Source organism: Callorhinchus milii, unplaced genomic scaffold, assembly GCF_018977255.1.
Source record: "Callorhinchus milii isolate IMCB2004 unplaced genomic scaffold, IMCB_Cmil_1.0 Scaffold11, whole genome shotgun sequence".
In the NCBI taxonomy this organism is placed as follows: domain Eukaryota; kingdom Metazoa; phylum Chordata; class Chondrichthyes; order Chimaeriformes; family Callorhinchidae; genus Callorhinchus; species Callorhinchus milii.
The window spans coordinates 10,267,855-10,287,289 of NW_024704752.1; the positions used below are offsets into that span (position 1 = coordinate 10,267,855).

At 40.3% G+C, this 19,435-nt stretch overlaps 2 protein-coding genes across 2 annotated transcripts; one reads left to right on the plus strand and one right to left on the minus strand.

Moving 5' to 3' along the window:
- Window positions 1-1,902: 1,902 nt before the first annotated feature.
- On the plus strand, window positions 1,903-12,244 carry LOC103176200 (NACHT, LRR and PYD domains-containing protein 3-like). Its single transcript, XM_007889608.2, has 11 exons — window positions 1,903-1,948; window positions 2,552-2,689; window positions 3,418-3,459; window positions 3,876-5,676; window positions 6,062-6,148; window positions 7,111-7,197; window positions 8,168-8,338; window positions 8,589-8,759; window positions 9,126-9,296; window positions 11,053-11,223; window positions 11,798-12,244. The coding sequence occupies exons 1-11, from the start codon at window positions 1,939-1,941 to the stop codon at window positions 11,964-11,966; spliced, it is 3,018 nt and encodes a 1,005-aa protein (XP_007887799.1). The 5' UTR covers window positions 1,903-1,938; the 3' UTR covers window positions 11,967-12,244.
- Window positions 12,245-16,975: 4,731 nt separating this feature from the next.
- Window positions 16,976-18,870, minus strand: LOC103176201 (G-protein coupled receptor 55-like). Its single transcript, XM_007889609.1, has 2 exons — window positions 18,690-18,870; window positions 16,976-17,946 (listed from the first exon to the last, which is right to left on the minus strand). The coding sequence occupies exons 1-2, from the start codon at window positions 18,868-18,870 to the stop codon at window positions 16,976-16,978; spliced, it is 1,152 nt and encodes a 383-aa protein (XP_007887800.1).
- Between the last annotated feature and the right edge of the window lie 565 nt (window positions 18,871-19,435).

Below are 19,435 nucleotides of genomic sequence, written 5' to 3' on the forward strand. Positions count from 1 at the left end.
ACTTCCGAATTTTGTAAAAAAATATATTATATTTTTTTCACAAGTGTTCTGCAAGCTTTTGTTTTACAATTTTTTTTATAAGATCAATTGGATTCTAATGTGTCTGGAACCCTTGTTATACACTTGGGGTTTGGAAGCTTGAGGAGCTGTTACCTTGTGTAAATACTGCAGAAATATTTCAACTCATTGGCAAGTTCACTGATGATGAGATTACAGAATAAGACACGTGTCACACCCCAAAGTCAAACCACACATAAGTTGCGATCAGCATACATTTCGTATTCATTTTAATTATCAAATACAGTTTCCTCTTGAATGAACAAGGTGATTGGTTAATAGGGTAAATTACCTTGGCTTGTTTTTACTTGGAAGGAAATTGTGTGGTCTTCTTAGCTGTAATACAACATAGTTACTGGAACTGTCAAGAGACAACAGAAGGCAGGAAGTCAGACTTTTTCTCATCAGCTCTTTCTCATGATACAAGTTGAACGAGAGATTTTCTCCTGAGAGAATGCATCCGTTCAAGTTTTCCAGTATCGCTGAAATCTGTAAGTACAATCTCTCTGAGGTCCATTGAATGCATTGTTTCTTTTAAATGGTGTCCTTTCTTATATTCACATCTATTCAGTATACCAGGGTGAATTTCATGGCAGTGCTGCATTCAAAATGCTTTGTCCGGTGAACTTGGAGACTAGTTGGGACTTGTCTTTTTGAGGCACAGTAGTTGTTTTTTCCCCCAGTGGGGTCTACTAGGTGCAGTTTCCTAAGTGTAGCAGCACATTCACTTTACATTGAATGATGAATATGAATATGAAAATCTACAGGATTGAAATTGGGGATTAAAGGTAAAATGTGAGTAAAGATAAATCATTAAGCAACTCTTCCTTTTGAGTCTTTTTCCCCCCAAAATAATCACTCCATAAAGGCTGCAATTAGCTTTTTCATTCAATTTCACAGGTTGATAAAAGCTTTTAATATGATTTCCTCCAAATTTACCAAGCAGTGGAATTGTTTCCTCGTATACTTTAAACATTAGTTTAAACATGACTATTTGTCATTTCAGAGCAACATTACTGCTATTTTCCCCATTTGCTCCAATGTTTTATTTCTTACAACACAAAATGGTGCGTGAGAAAGGGAAGCAACTTTAAAAATAAAACCTAAAAGTAATATTTGTGACATTCTGCAGGATAAAGCTTACTTGTGAGCTCATTTCCTGGAGTTCCTCATCAGATTATATGCTCATGCACTCACTGTAAATAAACCCCCTCCTCTGCCAGTGCCATCCATCCACATGGCATATTTTACAGTCTATTCTAACTGGGATATTTGGGTCATTAGGGAGTGGGATTGACATTAATTGCTCTATTCAAAGAGCCGGCACAAACTTGATGGGCTGAATGGCCTCTTTTTGTGCTGTACAATTCTATGATTCTATGATTCTATAGTCAATGGGTCACAAGTAACCCATTTGACACTTCTGACACTTCAGTTGACACTGCGCACTGTGCAATGCCTGAGGTGTGTTGCATTTTTGGAGGTGCCATCTTTTGAATGAGTCATTAAACGACTGTCCCATTTATCCAAACAGATGTTAAAAATCCCACGGTCATTATAATTTACAGTAAATCCTGTGATGTGCTTTGAAACTTCTCCCTGACATGAAAGGCACTGTATCAAATATAAGTATTATTTTTATTATTACATCAAGAAGAAATGAACTAAGACCTCCCCTCAGCTAATCTTTTTTTCTCGCTCAGATATTATTAACTCTGCTGATGCCTGTTGTTTCTTTCACAAATATTGAGCAAATGCACAAATTAAGCCATTATACAGAGGGTTCCATCATATCTGAATGTGAATTTTTGTTACAGAGCTCAACCGTACAGTAGATCGTTCAATCTTGGCGACTGAAGAGATTAACCAAAGCTGATCACCATGGCAAGAGGTGAGCCTTTTGAATTGGGAAACAGATTAAAAAAAGATGACTGGGACACTGAGTGGTTTAGCACCCTATCCTTTCAAATCGGGTTACAAACTGGCTGCCACACTTGCCTAGAAAGTACACAGCAACTATTTGCAGTAAATCCAGTGAAGCACCTCGAGACATCTTCCTGATGTGAAAGGCACAATAGCATGTGCAAGGATTATTATTATTTTACTGATGGACTGAAAGGGATTGAATCGTTTCAGTGTTTCCCTGCACTCTGGCAAAACCCTTATCACAGAAGATCTGCAAAATGTAACACTTGCTGTAGCTAAGTTGACAGTTTCTTAAAGACTACAGTTGAAATGGAAATGTGCTTTAGGGGTTGCTGCTGTAAAGTTATGGCTGGCACAGAATTGGGAGCTTTATCCTGCATCAAGCCTGTGAGGTGGCTTATGCTGTACCTAACCCATTTTGAACCTGACCTGGGATTTCTCATAAGAAAAATGAGTGCAGAGTAAAAAAGTATTTTCTGTTCCCAGACCTTGTCTCTATTTATCGAGCACAAAATCCGTTCTCTCAAAATAAATAAAACAATTGAATCTAAAAATTTGATTCCTCCAGAGAGAAATGCAACACGAGAAATGTCAGTAAAGGCGGAAATGAAGTCTAACATCATCTCACCAGTGATTGAGAACTCCATTGTTGACTGCATGCCCATCACAATAAACGTGGGGATTTCTGGTAACCAATGGCAACGGGGTAAGTTGTTCATGCACTAAAGTAAATTGTCATTTATTTTGGTTTATTATTACTTTGTAGATTAGAAGTCAGATTTCCGAATCTACAACCACAACAACTTGTGTTGAAATAGCACTCTTTACGAGGGGTAGCATCTCCGAGAGCTCAAAACAAATGGCTATTTCAAAACAAATATAACCGCAATCGTCTACGAAATAAACAGAGATTGTCAAGCTCACGCCTTTTGATATTCTAACTCATTCTTTTCCAGCACCTCGACAATATGGAACTCATAGTCTAGGTTGACATTCCAATGTAGTGCCGGGAGAGCAATCCCTCAGATAAAAGCAATCATTCATTTTATGGCTGTTTGTGGGATTTTGCTGTGCCCAAGTTGGCTATTGCGTTCACTTACAAATAGGTGGTCACTACACTTTACTGCAAATCTTGTGAAGATACTTTGAGACGTTTTGGTGATGTGACAAAGTACTGTATCAGATGAAAGGGTTAATTATTATTTATAATTCAGTTGCTTCCTCTTCTATTTGTCAAATTTTTAAAACCGAAGCTTAGCATTATCTTGACTCTCACTTATAAAATGCTCAGTCACCACTTTACAGGAATTCCTGTGAAGCATTTAGAGATGTGTTTGTGACGTGAAAGGCACATATCAAATGTAAGGATTATTATTATTTACCCACTCTTTGTCTGAATTTAATGTGAACATTTTCTTTTTGGTTTTCTTCCAGATGGTACTTGCCATAATAGTTCTGATACCCCTAATATTTCAAGTAAGTCAGCATACCAGCCAGAAATCTTACGGACTGCAAATGCACTCTGCATTCATTATTGAGATAATGAAAGTAGCTTCACTTAGTAGCTAATGTACTCTACCTCCAAACGGAAGAAATACATCTCTAAAACATTAACATACTTTGTAACAATACATTTTTTTCAAATACATAAATCAAATAGAACAATGTTAACTGAACACAATTCCAATTTTCTGTTATAGTTAATGCGAATCATTACAATGCAAGCTTAACATTAACTCTAATTTTACATGACCTTATTATAGTAATGTCCATCGGGGAAAGCTATACATTCTGCATGAGACCACAACGGTACATGAGATAGCTAAAAGNTTTTTGAATCATTCAAAAGGGCATATTTTATATGCTTAACTATTCATCCGTTCTATTTGCAGATTTGCGTTGCCAAATCACAAAGGATCTGAAAAAAGTTCTGAAGGAACGCCTTGAATACATGACCGAATACACAGCGAAAGCAGGGGAGCGTGTGTGTCTCAATAAGAGGTTCACACAGCTTCGGATCACGGAGGGCGAACGCGAGGTCTACTATGAGCACGAACTAGCTGAGATCAGCTCGGGATCCCCTAGCCATGAGCGACTGCTTTCTGATTTGATTAAGCAACAAGAAATCTTCAAAGTCTTGCCCGGCAAAGTGAAACCGAGGGTGGTTGTTACTAGAGGAATTGCGGGTATTGGCAAAACCGTTTCTGTTCGGAAGTTCATTCTCGACTGGGCAATGAGCCACGCTCATGAGGAATTTCATTTCGTATTTGCCTTTCCCTTCTGTGAACTCAATCTGATTTCAGAAAACCGGATCAGTCTGATCCAGCTAGTAGAACAATATTACCCATGTATGAAACATTTGAAAGATATTTTTGCTGATGAGTCAACCAGGTCCCTATTCATCTTTGATGGGCTGGACGAAAGTCTTTTTTCTCTGGATTTTCGAAGGAATCCAATTTGCTCCAATGTAGCAGAAGCAGTTCCTCTCCAATCATTGTTGACAAACTTGATCGAAGGCAAGCTGCTTTCTTCTGCATCCATCTGGATCACCACCCGGCCATTGGCAAAGTACTGGATCCCATCCGGTTCCATTGACAGAGTGACGGAAATCCATGGGTTTAACGATGAAGAAAAGGAACAATACTTCCGAAGGAAATGCGAAGACAGACATCTGGCCAAGAAAATCATAGCAGTAGTGAAGAAACAAAGGAACCTTTTTGTCATGTGCTGCGTCCCTGCTTTTTGCTGGATATTGGCTACAGTTTTAGAGCATGTATTCAAGTCTCCTCGTGCCAAAATGTTTCGAGGTGAGTCAGTAACCGAAGTTTATGCCAACTTTCTAGTGGTCATGGTGACATATCACCACGAGCACCGTGGCCATGGAAAGGAGAGAATTGAAAAGAGCCACACATTGTTGCTGTCAAACCAGGAAGCGATACTCAATCTAGGAAAGCTGGCATTCCACTACCTTTGCTCCCAAACCTTTGTGTTTTACGAGAAAGATCTGAAATTGTTCAACATTGACATCACATCTGTTTGTGGGGCGTTCTGTAAGGAACACTGCATTGAGTACACCCTTCTCTCAGACAGGAAGGTCTATTCCTTCATCCATGCCACAGTTCAGGAATTCTTTGCTGCTTTGTACGTTTTTGTTTCCTATCACAACGAAGGGAGAAACATGTTTGCTGCTGGTTTGCTCCAGAGGTTCTGGGGCATCTTTTCAGCTCCAAGCTTCTTTCAGGTGTGTAGGGATGCCTGCAACAAGGTGGTCAGGAGCCCCACTGGCCACATGGACTTCTTCCTCCGATTCCTATGTGGGCTGGGAAGAAAACAAATCCAAAAATGTCTCCAAGGACTCTTAACGCACGAAGATGAGAGGAAAGATGATCTGCTCCAGACTGTCAACTACATGAAGGAGGTACTTCAATCAGACATCCCTGCGGAGAGGTGCATCAACATCTTCTACTGTTTAAGCGAGCTGAAGGAGAAGTCAGTCATCAATGAGATCCAACAGTCTCTAGACTATGGAGTGCTCTCATCCCAGAAGCTCTCGCTTGCAGACTATTCAGCCCTCGCTTTTGTCTTGCAAATGTCAGATGGGGAAAGGAAAGAATTTGACTTATCAATGTACAGAACATCCGCAGATGGGTTAAAAAGACTCCTGCCAGTTATCAAGTTCTTCCAAAATATAACGTAAGTAGTCCTTCAATTCGTGGTGTATCATTTTAGTTCTCTTGCCTATTGGCCCTTCTGCTGCTGGGAAGGATGGGCAAATTGATACGAGTTTAATTAATATCAAACATTTTATCCAAGGTACAGCACCTGCGATAATGCAACCAACATTACATTGAAGTGTGAGTCTGGACGATAAACTCAAAGTCCTGACCTAAGAATTGAACCCACAACCTTCTGACTAGAGTGCTGGTGGGAGGATGACACCTGTGCAATGTATAACGCACGTGTGTACATCTCGCATTTCACATTCCCAGAGCAGAAATATTTTCGGGAAACTCAAACCTTGACATTTTTTTCTGATACCATAAACAATGAGTAATTGACGCTGTTTTTGTAATTGCAGATTAACAGCGAGCATCATGGACCCTGAAATGATCAGTTCTATCAGTGCTCTTCTTCTTTCCAGCAAAAACCAGATCAAAGAATTATGGTAAGATGCACTTTAGAGCAGTAAGTCTTTGTACAGCTTAGCACACTGGAGGAGTTTACAACAAAGGAAAAAGGGCCAGCACCAGAATATACCACAGTTATAAAACACAATATAAATAAGGCCTGGCAAAGTGCATGTGATTCAGAAAAGTTTCAAACACACAGCCTAACATTACTGATTTCCTTGCGATTTAGAATTGGCACCTACAGCAAGACCAGCTGGACAAGATGATTGCATATGATTATTATTGATGGTAGCAATAAAACTGCTGCACCACACGCTGTAGTTAGAACAACAAAAACAGCAACAAATTGCATTTATTATACCTTTCTTGTTGGAAGGACATCGCAAGGCGTTGTGTAGGCAGGGGGTGCACCTGAGCTGGGGGTTGGAATCAAGAGCTGTGGAGGGTTGGGGGGGGGGGGGCGGTGGGGTTGGGAAGGTGGCTGAAGGCTTAGTCAAAGAGGAAGGTCTTGAGACGGGCCTTGAAGGAGGCAAGCGAGGGGGTGAGAGGAGAGATTCTGGAATGGAGTTCCAGAGAATGGAGGCAGAAAAGCTGAAGGCCCAACCACCAATGGTGGGGTAAGCAAGGCGGGGGACATGGAACAGGCCAGTGCCCACCGAGCGGAGGGAGCGAACAGGTTGATATCGTACAACTACAATGTCCATCGATACACTGCTTTAGCTTATGCACTCCTGTGTGGGGTTTCCAGACCTGCAATCTTGTAACACCTCACGGCAGCACACCATTCAAACGCAGCGCTGGTATCAAACCAATGCCAACCAAACAATTATATCAGAAGATGAATTGGATTCAGCTGAGTGGACTCATTCACTGCAGTGAAAGAGAACTCAGTTGAAGTAATCTCTCATTCCTAGATAGTTAATGTTCCTCCCAGAGCTAATGAAGCTTCACTCCTAACCAAGCAACTAATTTAACTTTTGTATGATTCATGCTTTAGCCTTACCAATAATTCACTCGGAAATTCTGGGCTGAGGAAACTATCTGCGGCACTGATGAGTTCAAGCTGTAGACTGGAAAAACTTGTGTAAGTAAATCCTTCACAACAATGAACACTAGGCAGTGCTGATGAGCTACAGCTGGAAATATTTCATGGATAAAGTTTCAATAAATACACCTGTTTTATTGAAATTGAAGTACAAATAATAAACTGATAGCCTACCTAAACTTTGGCCTAGAGGAGGCTAGCATGTTATTTTTTTCGCTCAGGTGTCCGTGTCTCATAAGGGGATTGTCAAGAACAAGGAAAAAGTCGTCCTTGCGGAATCATGGCTGAAAAATAATTACTAATACAAAAGAGAGATGATGTGTGTCAGCATTATCTCTGGGTCCTGTATGTTCTGATGTGTTGTTAAAATCTAACAGATGCTTGTTGTGGTCGGCCACAAGGTGGTGATATATACTCATGAACAGGAATCTGACAGGGATATTTGCTAGCACTGTCACTCCATTCAAGTAGTTACAAAACTGCTCTCTCTTCCCCTGAACCATAAAATAATAATACGCAATCATTACAAAGCACTAAAAGATGCTCATCTCCTCCCTCAAGAACCCAATAATCTCCTTTCAAGTTTTTGCTCTCAATGCGATTTAAACTGGTTAGACTCTAGCAGTACCCCAATGCACCCTCTGGGGGTTCCCAAGCTTTGGCTCTTGCCCAACCTGTGCCTAATACTTTTCAGAATTAGGTAAGCAGGATGTGTCCCTCCAGGGAGAGAGGGCACAGTCCATTCCAAAAGCTATCGCTGAAATTTCCATGTGTAGATGAGATGCATGGAATTCTCAGTTTGTTTTGGATATTCTTAAGCATGGTGATGGGTTTCCGCAGGTATTAGACATCCAGCTGACCCCCCCAAAAAAAGCTGTGATGCATTGTTGATGGTTGGCACGTTGAGGACAGAAGACGCAGAGTTAGTTTTAAAGTTGGTCACAAAGTTTCAAATCTAGGATATAGATGTTACTCTTCACAAACGTCTTGGTGTCCTTCCTGTGTGCAGGCTGTCCAGCAATGATCTGACCGAGGAGTGTTGTGCAGACCTCATCTCCATTTTAAAGACAAACCCAATCCTGAAGGATTTCGACCTGGCATACAACAAGCTGAGTGATTCAGGGGTCGCACAGCTTTCAAATGCTCTGAAAGACTCTGACTGTGAGATACAAGCTCTCGGGTTGGTGAACAGTGCGCTTTTATATTGCTCTTTGTAAATGGTTGTACGTTCCTTTCCCCATATTTGCAGGGTGCCTGATCTCTGTATATCATTACTATATGATCTCTGTGCTAACTGAAATATTTTCTTTCCTATTTACAATGTCTCTGATCTCTAGTTTTTCACGATCATTCCCCCTATTTACAATTGCTCTGATCTCTGTAGATTTTTGCAATTGTTTCTCTACTCACAGCAATTCTGACTTCTGCAGGTTGTGGGGCAATGAACTCACAGAGTGCTGCTGCACCACACTGTCAGAGGCGCTAAAAGTCAATCAAACACTGAGAAGCTTGGATCTTGGAGACAATAAGATAGGTGACCTGGGTGTGGAACAACTTTGTGATGCGATTAGGAACAGTGGCTGTAAAATTGAAAACCTGAGGTAGGCAATTCCCCTCTGTTGTTCTTATATGTTCTCCATATATCTGATTGTATCTGATCTGTGTGGGAAGTATGGACTTTCCCAAAGATTCATCTGTTCTTATGCATGCAATGAGATGTGATGTGAAATCGTTGTGGAAAATGTGGAAATAGAGTCTTCTGCTGTTCTTCCAATATTTATTCACTTGTTAAACCATCAGTAGAAATCAACAATTTAAGATTTCATGATTCTGCCTCACTTGCACAATTCTCCTTTTTGGTATTTCTATTTGGTTTTTTACTGTTCTTTTTCTCTAAATTATATTATACATCCTATGGTTCCACGTCCTACCTGTGTTACTGAGTTTTCAGATTATGCACTTTCCAGACTGCATCACACTGGTTTAACAGATGCCTGCTGTGAGACGATTGCCTCCATGCTCAGAACAAAGCAAAGCCTGATCGAAATGGAGCTGGGCTTCAATAACATTGGAGATGTGGGATTACAGTCACTGTCTGCAGCACTCGTAAACCCCAACTGCAAACTCGAAACTCTTGGGTAAATAGCAAAACGTCATGTGTGAAAATGTGAAAGGTCTAGAATATTGGGATTTAACAAATGAAGTGGTTAATGGACATTTTAGATTTCTATGATTGAAATGTTCCCTTTTATTCATGCTCTGGCATCCAATATTTATTCCAATCAATGTTCTCTCATGTTCTAGATCCGCTACATGCTCAGAGTATTAGAGACTGACCTGATTCTATGCCATGCTACATAGTAGTGTATTATTCTAGATAAAAAGCCTGTTATAATAATAATAATAATCCTTGCATTTGATATAGCGCTTTTCACTTCGGGAGGACGTCCCAAAGCGCTTCACAGAACACACTGTAAAGTGAATTGACTGTATATTTGTGGGCGAACGCGGCAGCCAATTGCGCACAGCAATGTCCCACAAACAGTCGTAGATTGAAAATGACCAATTTATTATTGTTTTGGGTTTTGGAGGGATTATTATTAGGCTCTGTGTGGAGTAAGGAAACTTGCCCAAGGTTTCGCCCTCTGCCTGGAATTGAACTCAGGTCTCTCTCTTGCAAAGCGAGTGCTCTAACCACTGAGCTACAGGACTCCACGAGAACAGTTATGCAGTACGAATACTGTTCTACATCCATGCAGTGTAGCTCGCCATGCCCTGATGTAGAAACTTAACTGTTGACTCACATTTCCAACTGGGACAGACATGTATTTCAGTTGGATTTACTGTATTCTCCTAGAGTTTTGTACGTTGGGTAGCTATCTGAAAATATGTAAAACAGTATTTAAAATCTATTTCAGTTCAGTGCCATTGCATCACAGAGTAGTACCTGGGAGTGTAGGTATTTCCTAGAATAGATTTAGGGCAGAAAAAGGATAGGGTGAGTAAACATTTATAGATAAAGTAATGCGTCAGAGGAATTAAAGCTCAGAAAAAAGTGTTTTGACAGTCATGCAGTATGGTAGCTCTTTGGTTTTCCGTTTGTTGTCAGGAGATTTAATGCCAGTTACACAAACAAAGGTACAAGCACTGTCTCCAAAATGCAAACAGTTAACTCTGCCGGTAAAAGTATAGCTGGCAATCCTTGTAATCTGGGAGCCGCCACCCTTGATCTAACATCACTGAGTGCTGGCTGATTGGTAAGGTAAGGTGGTTTGTTGATAAGTTTTCTTGTGCTAAATCATTTTCTGTTCTGTTAAGCCCACCACAAGTAAACACTCTACACACACCTCCTTGTTTGATCTCAAGCACACATTCCTGATCCTGTACCTGAAATTGTTTGGAAACTATTCCACATCAGAAATCCATTTTGTTACAATTCTTTGATCTGCCTGTTCAGGGAACATTAAAGACTCCACAGCACAGTTCGAAAAGAGAAAGGAATTTCTCCTGGTATCCTGGGCAACAATCCTCCAGATAAATTCGGTCATTCATCTCAGGGCTGTTTGTAGAATATTGGTGAGTGCAAATTGGCTGCCACATTTGTTCACAAGGTATATAGTCTTTACAATACACCCTGTGAACTGCTATATCAAATTGAGAATTATTATTATTGGTAAATTCATATGAGTGTGGCCTCTCTCCTTCTCCCTTGGCTAGGTGTGTGAAAATGAAACCATTTATTTTTCCAGACAGTAACTGTACAACCACCATTCTCTCCGCTTTTAGAATGCAAGTGGTAGGATGAACCAGGTGTCCAAGGAGGCACAGAGTCACTTGTGACAATTTACAGATTTAGCCTGTGTTGTCTCATTGGTGTTTCTTTTCTTGCTGTAGACTGTACCGCAATGGACTCACAGCAGTCTGTTGCCGGGATCTTGCCGATGGTCTCATTGCCAGCTCCACCTTAATAGAAGTTAACCTGGCCAGCAACAACCTGCAGGATGAAGGAGTTAAACTGCTTTTTGAGGCACTGAGAAAGCCGACCTACATGATACAGGAACTCAGGTAAGCTACTTTATTCATCTTCATTCCAACGTGTTATCCTCAATGTAAATCGCTTGAAGTCTCTATTTTCAAAGTAACTCATTCTAGAATCATAAAACTTTACAGTGCAGCAGGCCATTCAGCCAGACTCAGTGCAGAGTCTGCTCTGGATCTCAGAACAAGCTCTATGTTCAATCGCACTCCTGGAAACAACTAGAAAATGTTTTAGCATGAGAGCAGAATAAATGCTGCCCAGACCCTGCTGTAATAAACTTCACCATACACCCACATTTCCTGTTTATGGTTCATTACAAGTGCCCTTCCCTCACAGGCCAAGGCTGAAGGGTTCTGACAGGGTAAATAGGAAGAAGCTGTTTCTACTTGCAGGGGAGTTAGTGACTAAGGGACAAGGTTATGATAATCATAAGAAGACGAAAAGGAGAATTTAAGAGAATGTGTTTTCACTCTTTATCTCTATATTTCCTCTGCAGGTAGACCTCAATTTCACTAGTACTGGTGATAAAATATTAATTTGTGGGGTGGGTCACGAAATAACCCACTGAGCTAACAAGTGTTTGTGTTTTTGCGTTTGCAGGTTGACAGGTAATGGTTTGACCACTGCATGCTATGAAGATCTGATGTGGGTTCTTACAGTGAATAAGACACTCCAATTACTGGATCTGCGTTGCAATGACCTAGGAGAATCAGGAGTGAAAGCCCAGGACTTTGCACAAAAGAACTCCAGCTGTGAGATCTGGCTATAGATCAGGATCAAATAAAGCCTTTCCCTTCACTACACCTGGAGAAAGTGATGGGCTGTTCCTTACCACTTCATATTTTTATATCAAAATGTACACATGCCATAAAATGCAAAAAATATTAGTATGAGCTCACTTTTGCAAAGCATTTTAGTAGATGAATTAGCAATATTAGCAACATACAGAAATATAAAAGACAGCTCATAACAGTACTGGAAGGACCAAAGATCAACTATCTCAGTTGATAGCCATCTTGCCTCTGAGTCAGAACATTGTGTATTTAAGCCTCACATTTCATGTTGGGACTTTGGGCTCATCGTCTAGGCTGACACTCTAATGCAATACTGGGGGAGTGCTGCATTGTCAGGGAGTGCAGTCTTTCAGATGAGGCATTAAACCAAGGTCCTGCCTGCCTGTTCAGGTGAACTCAAATATCTCATGACACAATTAAAAAGAGAAAGGAGTCCCTTTCATGTCTTGGTGAACAAATCTCTAGATATAAGTTGTCATTCACTTATGGTTGTTTATGGGTAACTTTTGTACAAATTGGCTGCTGTATTCATATGCAATTATACAGCCACTGCGCATCACAATAAATACTATAAATGAGACTTGATAACATGATAAGGCACTGCATCAAATACAAGGATTATTATGAATCAAAATAAAACATTCCCTTGTACAAGATCTCACAAAATAAAGAATTGTCTGAATCATGATCTGAATGTATCAGACTGAAATTGTCTTTTATAAATATTTGAATGTGTCAAACTGAGTCACTCAAATTCACAAGAACATGTCAAAATGACTAAGCGCTTATTCAGCTAACTATAATTCATCCTTCCACTACCCAAACCCTGTCAACATGCCATTGAAATGCACGTAAGAGTGTAAGAATTTCTAATACAGAAAAAGCACACTAGGCCTAACATGTCTGGCCCATTTTTGATAGTTGATAATCATAATTACCAATCTTTCCTCTTTTCTGAACCATTCTGAACCATTCTGTCCCTTCATGAACATAATCAGACTGTAGGCTTCAATGTCCTTGTCTGGTAAGGTGTAGAAGTCAGTTACTCAAGTTCTAATGATATTTCTGTTCCCCTCACACACCCCATGATTACTAAAGACAAAACCTAGAATGCTCTCAAATTATCTTGACTCTTCAACAAACTAGAGAGTGAAACAATTTTGCACCACCTCTTGGGATATACAAGTCTCATTTTTGAGCTTTTATTTTGCCAGATTTCCAGTCAATAGTCAAATTACTTTATCAGTACCATTACTATACGGTGTTAGGGATTTTACAATTGTTCATATATGCTGGATTAAGGATGTGCTGAGAGATAAAAAACTTGATTCATAACTCCTACTAGAAAGTGACAATTATAATCCTTGTGCTTTATCACATCAATGAGACATCTCAAAGTGCTTCACAGATTATATTGTAAAGTGGATTGACTATATTTTGTAGGAGAAATGTGGTAGCCAATTGCACACAGCAGTTGCACCACAATGACCTTTCTTTGCAGTAAAATTTAGCAAATAATTGTATCAAAGCCGAACGAAGCAGAGTGGAGCGGGAACATTGTCTCTTTGTGTACAATTCTATACTGACACTGAAATGAGAGTGTACAGATTGAGTAATTTCTCAAAAACAACAGAAATAACCCACAGAGTTGGTCATGCATAACGTTCATCAAAGTTCAGCATCATCAGGTTCAGTTGGTTGCATTGTTGTCTCAGAGTAAGCAGGTCCTGCAGCTTAGTGGTTAGTGTGCTCACCTCACAAGGGAGAGGACCGGAGGTTCAGTTCCCGGGCAAAATCTTATGCAAATTTCCTTACTTCACACGGCTCTGTTTACCTAGCAGTAAGTAGGAACCTGGTTGTTAATCGACTGGTGGATCACTTTCCACGGGTAACAATCCTTTTCCCCCTTCCAAAAATAATAATAAAAATAAGTCACTCAACCCACGACTGTTTGTGGGATACTGTTGTGCGCAATTAGCTGCTGCGTTTTGCCCACAAAACACACAGTCAATCCATTTTACAATATATTCTGTGAAGTGCTTTGAGATGCCTCAACGTTGTGATAAAGTGCTATATATTAGTAGTATTCAAACCCGACATCAGGTTTGAGGTCAGAATCTAGGTTCACACTTCAATTAATGCTGGAGATGCTGTTCTTTAGATAAGATGTTAACTGATGTCTGCCTGTTCAGGTGGCCTGTTAATAGCACTATTCGAAAAAAAAAGAAAGGAGTTTCTCTCAGTGTCCTGGCCAACGATTCCTGAGAAAAAATTGCTCATTCACATCTTGGCTGTTTGTTCACATTCACATCTTGGTTGTTTGTTGGACATTGCTATACGTAAATTGACTACCACGTTCACTTACAAATACAGTCACTGTACCTTAGAGTAAATGCCGTGAAGCACTTTGAGACATCTTCCCACCATGAAATATCAGATGCAAGGATTATTTAATTCTAATACTGAAATATTTAAGTCCAATGCATTAAATTCTTTAAACCATCTAAAATCGCACAATAATTATTTATCGCCTGAAATAAGGCACTAACAAATGCATTCACTTTCCAAATTCTATCTTTGACACCAAGCGAATGTTACTCTCATCACATTTGAGTTTAAAGTTCACTAAAAAACTGACCTGTAAAAGATCATAGCATATCAGGGGAAAAAAAACAGTCCACTTGAGAGAGAGAGAGAGAGAGAGAGAAAAAATAATAATCTCTTGATACATTTGGTCTATCCTGCACTTTGCTGCAATTTGCATCAAAGGTGCTTACAAATGAAACTCGTGTGCTATTGTGCAACTTAACGAATTCTGGTGAGATATCAGAATCATAATTCTCCTTTTGAACGCCTACGCTGGTTTTGGAGGAGAAGTGGGTTTGCCATCAGTCAAAGACAAGTACCTTGGCACCATCAGTAGCACTCATTTTCTCTAAGCTGCCAACTAACCTGATGATCAAAATCAAACTTTTCATTTACAACTAAATGAGTTGATCGTCATTTTGATCCGATTCCTTGTAGGCAAAGTGACTTTTTTTTGTTCCTTTTATCATTCATCCAAAAAGATAACTACCCGCATGTAAGGTTTATGTGTGTTACATAAGAGTTCAGGGAACCAGTGACAGCAATAATAACGAATGGGCGACAGGATGCATATGTGGACCCGCTGATCTCTCGACAAAGTGTCACTTCTCATTTGTATTTTTAGAATTTCAGTTGCAAATACCAAATTTCGCTGCATAAACAAAAAAAAATGTTTGTGATGGTGATTAGTGATGTAAAATGAGATAGGAAGGCATTGCTGGTCTCTGGGCACTACGTTTTGCACCAGTCACTGTGTTTCACTTTGCTTCAGGTCTCTCAACTGTGGGACACAACCAGTGTCAGGTTCAGCGACATTTCTTTTGTTCGGATCTCAATATATTCAATTCAAAAAAAATTGTCAAATCAAAGTTTGCAGCACAGGTAAAGAAAGACTCTGCTCAAAAGTCCCAGGTCTAAATGGCAGAGAAAAGAACAGAAAACGCAATGCTGTGCTGTGTTGGGTATTCATCTTAAAAGCAATCAAATCAAATCAAATCAAAGAAATTTATTATCAAAATTTATTTTGATAATAACTGCTATTGTGAGATCGGTACTTCCACTTCGGGTAAATTCTGACAGCGCAACTCTGCAATATTAAGAGTTTAACCCTTCAATCCTATTTATACAATAAATGCATTTAATCAAAGATTGGTAGTTAGATTGCAGTAAAGATATCTTTCAGTAAATATATATTTTCACGTGTAATAACTGGTGTATCACCGACGCTCAACAAAGGGCAGTAAATTTAATTAAACTAATGGATTAATTAACTAACCAATTAATCCAGAAAATAGCATGAAACGTTTTCATGTGATAAGGCAGTTACTTTACCGAATGCTTATCATTGTACACTGCGTTTTGGGGATTTTGGAATAAACATCGACTCTTTCAAGTTGCAAATATTGCAGCTTTCATACGTTTCAAATAAAGTGATTTTTTTTTTTTTAATTGGGTTTGAACGAGTGGTTACAAACACTTCCCGTTTTCAAATACAATTGAAAAAGTTCGTTTTGACGAGATTCAAAGCAGAGGATGTCCTTCCTTTTTTTTTGTTTGGAGAAAAACGCATTTGAGAAACATCAGATGAGATTTGGTTCAGTGGTCGAGTTGGATTCAGAGTAAGAGCTGTGGTGAGTTGTTACACAACTTGGGCTTTGCACAGACATATATCTATATTTTTTAAAAACTCTGCAAATCCACGTTAAGATAGTAGAGCATTGCATAGATGAGGAAGACAGGAATAAAAGAGTGTATGGAGAGGCTAAGACGCGGAATTAGGAAGGCTGGAGGTTCATATGGAGCATTAACGCCTGCAGATTCTGTGCCAATTAAACGTTCGAGGAAAGACCCTTCAGTAAGTTCAATCATTTGAACAAATAATTTGGACTCTTATTGATTTTGATACCTGCTCTAAGGTATGGAGATTAAAATATTCCCTATTAATTTTTTTTCCCAGCTTCTCATCCACACCGCAACTAAACCAACTGTGATCAGTTCATTCGTTCATTCATTCAGTTGAATAGATCCACACACAACAATTACAGGTGATAGTGGGTTAACACATTATTAGACACTTGTACTATCACTGGTCTAAGTGACTTCCGCAGATTCCCCTGAGATTTCACGAGCGAGAAAACGTCATTTTCTACTATATTACTAGACTTTAAGACCAAAACTTTCAGTCATCAGGATTCACTCCAAAATTGATTGTAACTACTGAACTAACCTTCCACCAGGAACCGAACAGAAACAACGAGTCTGCAAGTAGGAATTGTGCAGTAAGTGGTTAGAGGCAACTGGAAGGGACAGAAACAGTTTATGGAAAGAACAGTGGAGAGTACGATATTGGATGGGTTAAGCCCCGCAGTAAGGTCCAGCAATAACTCGGCGAAGATGGCTAAACACTCGTTTCATTGAGAGTGAATACGGAAAGCAAGGATTTCCTGGTGCGTAAGCCCTGGTCCCGGAATTCTTTGGCAATGAAATAGTAGCAGATTGCATCCAGGCAACAGTTCACGTTGGCTAAGCACATAGCCGTTTGGATAAACAGACTGATGTTTTGCCGAGTCGAACAGAGATGCTCTCCAATGATGTCCCGCCTCACCAGAAACTGAAGCAAAATCCCCAGGTGGGTAGGTGCGAAGCAAAATATGAAAACCACCAGATTGGCAGTGACAATTCTGACACAGGAGTCAACAGTCTGGTGCTCTCTGGCCACAGGGATTTGTTTCTGCAAAAGTTTCCGAATGATGCTGAACGAGCAGAAGACCACGATGGCGAGCGGGGTAACGAAGCCAAAGAACTCCACGTAGGCGATCAGCCAGAAGTTCCACGATTTGTCCGAGAACTTATGAAAGCAGATGATGGAGCCGTTGGACCCCGGCGAGTCGTGGAAGTTGTAGATGGGGATGCTCCCCAGCCAGATGAACATCCAGATGGCGAGACAGACCAGCCCGGAGTTCCTGGGAGATCGGTACACCCTGGCCCGGAGGGGATGGATGATGGCTAGGTAGCGATCCACACTGATGGCCGAGATGAAGAAGATGCTGCCGTACATGTTGACGAAGTACAGGGACTCTACGAAGGAGCAAAAGGCCATGTGGAAGGGCCACTTTCGGGAGGACGAGTAATACATCTTGAAAGGCAGGGAGAGCAACAGCAGGATGTCGGCCAGCGCCAGGTTACTCATATATATTACTGACTCGGTTCTCCTTTTGATCTTGAACCAGAAGAAGAAAAGGGCGATCAGGTTGAAAGGCACCCCGAGGATAAAGGTGGGGATGTACACCACCAGTTGGATGATTTCCTCATTCACCGCAACCTGGCACACGTTTTGGGTAGAATTCATGGCCTTGGGAGAGGCTGATCCTGCAAAGGGGAAACGTACCTTAGAGCCCAGGCACTAACTGTTAACTCACATCTCATTTCTCTATCTCACTCTCTCTCTCGCTTTCTTTCACTATCCTTTCATTGGCCTCCCACCCAAACTGCCAAAGCAGTTATTTAAAATTTACACTAAGGATTCTGAATGTGCAACTGACAACTATGTATTTTACTCAGTACGGAGAGGCATCTTTCAAAGCTTACATGTTTGGCAATTCAGCTAAATGCATGCCCGTTTCTTGACTTTTGATCAGCCCCTCTTATGAAGTGCTATGTTATTCACATCTCTATTTGAATTACATCCCTGTATACATTTCTGAAGCATTGATAATATGATAATTTAATAGGAGTCGAATGCTTTGAAAAACCTAGGTGTTTCGCTTGACACAGAAACATAATTACTCATTATACACAATCCTCAGTGTGTCAAAACGTATCCTTTCTATTTAAAATCCTTAGAATTCTATCTATTTACATGAAACGCGATTTAATTTAGTACATGGAAGATATAGATGTACTTACAAGACTATGATCAATGGGAATCTTGCAGGGCGAATGCGCTTATAGTACTGACGTTTTTGATCTTATAGGTGGGGGGGGCGGGGTGTGTTTAGCAAGATATTTTAACCACATCCTTTTGTTTATTGTCCTTCTCCATAGTTTTGTCGGCAGTCAGCATTGATGCGCATTTCAGCAAAACAAATCAACAAATCTACCATGTGTCCCACCTTCTCCTGGTTCCCTCCATGGCCATTTAAGAGTCTGGTTCCATTTTCTTGCTTCGGGTTTTGCCATTCCCTGTTCTGCTGACTTGCTGCTCCGTGTGCTTTGCAGGTGATCTTCTGGCACTTCATGGCCATTTCGAAACGGTTTTGAGCCGATCTCTGTGCCTGAGCAGGTGCAGCTCATCTCTAAACTTTGACCATTGTTTCCAATCCGTGCCTTAGCCAGTGAACTGTACCACCTTGTCGTGACTGAGAGAGGGTTCAGTGGTTAATTATTTTGACTTTTGTGGATGTTTTAGTCATATGAGTGTATGAAAATGAAAGCCGGTTAGATCAGATGATAATACTGGCAGCGAGTCATGAGGTGGCAGGGAATTAGAAAACACACAGCACACAGAACGGGCCACGAAGCTTTACAACCCTGGCAAATTGGACTGTTCGATTCTCGAGAAAAGCAAGAGTGGTTAATGTATAAAAATAACTAATAATCCTTGTTAATATGAATCAGCTCAGAAGGCCCAGGTGTGATCTAGTTTTACTATTAGACGTGGTCTCACTGAAGGTGCAGCAACCAGAAGTGTTTGAAATTCTCGCACTGACTTTCAGACAAATCAGCCCAAAAGTGACACATTTTACCCATGTTTAGTTACCAAGTTCTACATGGTCTGTTGTATCTGCAATCTGTCCAAAATCCTTAACGAATCAGGGGAATCAGTAGCTGTGACCACTGTCAACAAGCTATTTTCTTA

Excerpts from the sequence above, each read along its gene's own strand:
- LOC103176200 (XM_007889608.2), top strand. Across the intron at positions 2,690-3,417 it reads TGGTAACCAATGGCAACGGG|ATGGTACTTGCCATAATAGT; the intron begins GTAAGTTGTTCA and ends GTTTTCTTCCAG. Across the intron at positions 5,677-6,061 it reads AAGTTCTTCCAAAATATAAC|ATTAACAGCGAGCATCATGG; the intron begins GTAAGTAGTCCT and ends TTGTAATTGCAG.
- LOC103176201 (XM_007889609.1), bottom strand. The coding sequence starts at position 18,870 with ATGAGCTGCACCTGCTCAGGCACAGAGATCGGCTCAAAACCGTTTCGA. Across the intron at positions 17,947-18,689 it reads ATGGAGGGAACCAGGAGAAG|GATCAGCCTCTCCCAAGGCC; the intron begins GTGGGACACATG and ends TCCCCTTTGCAG.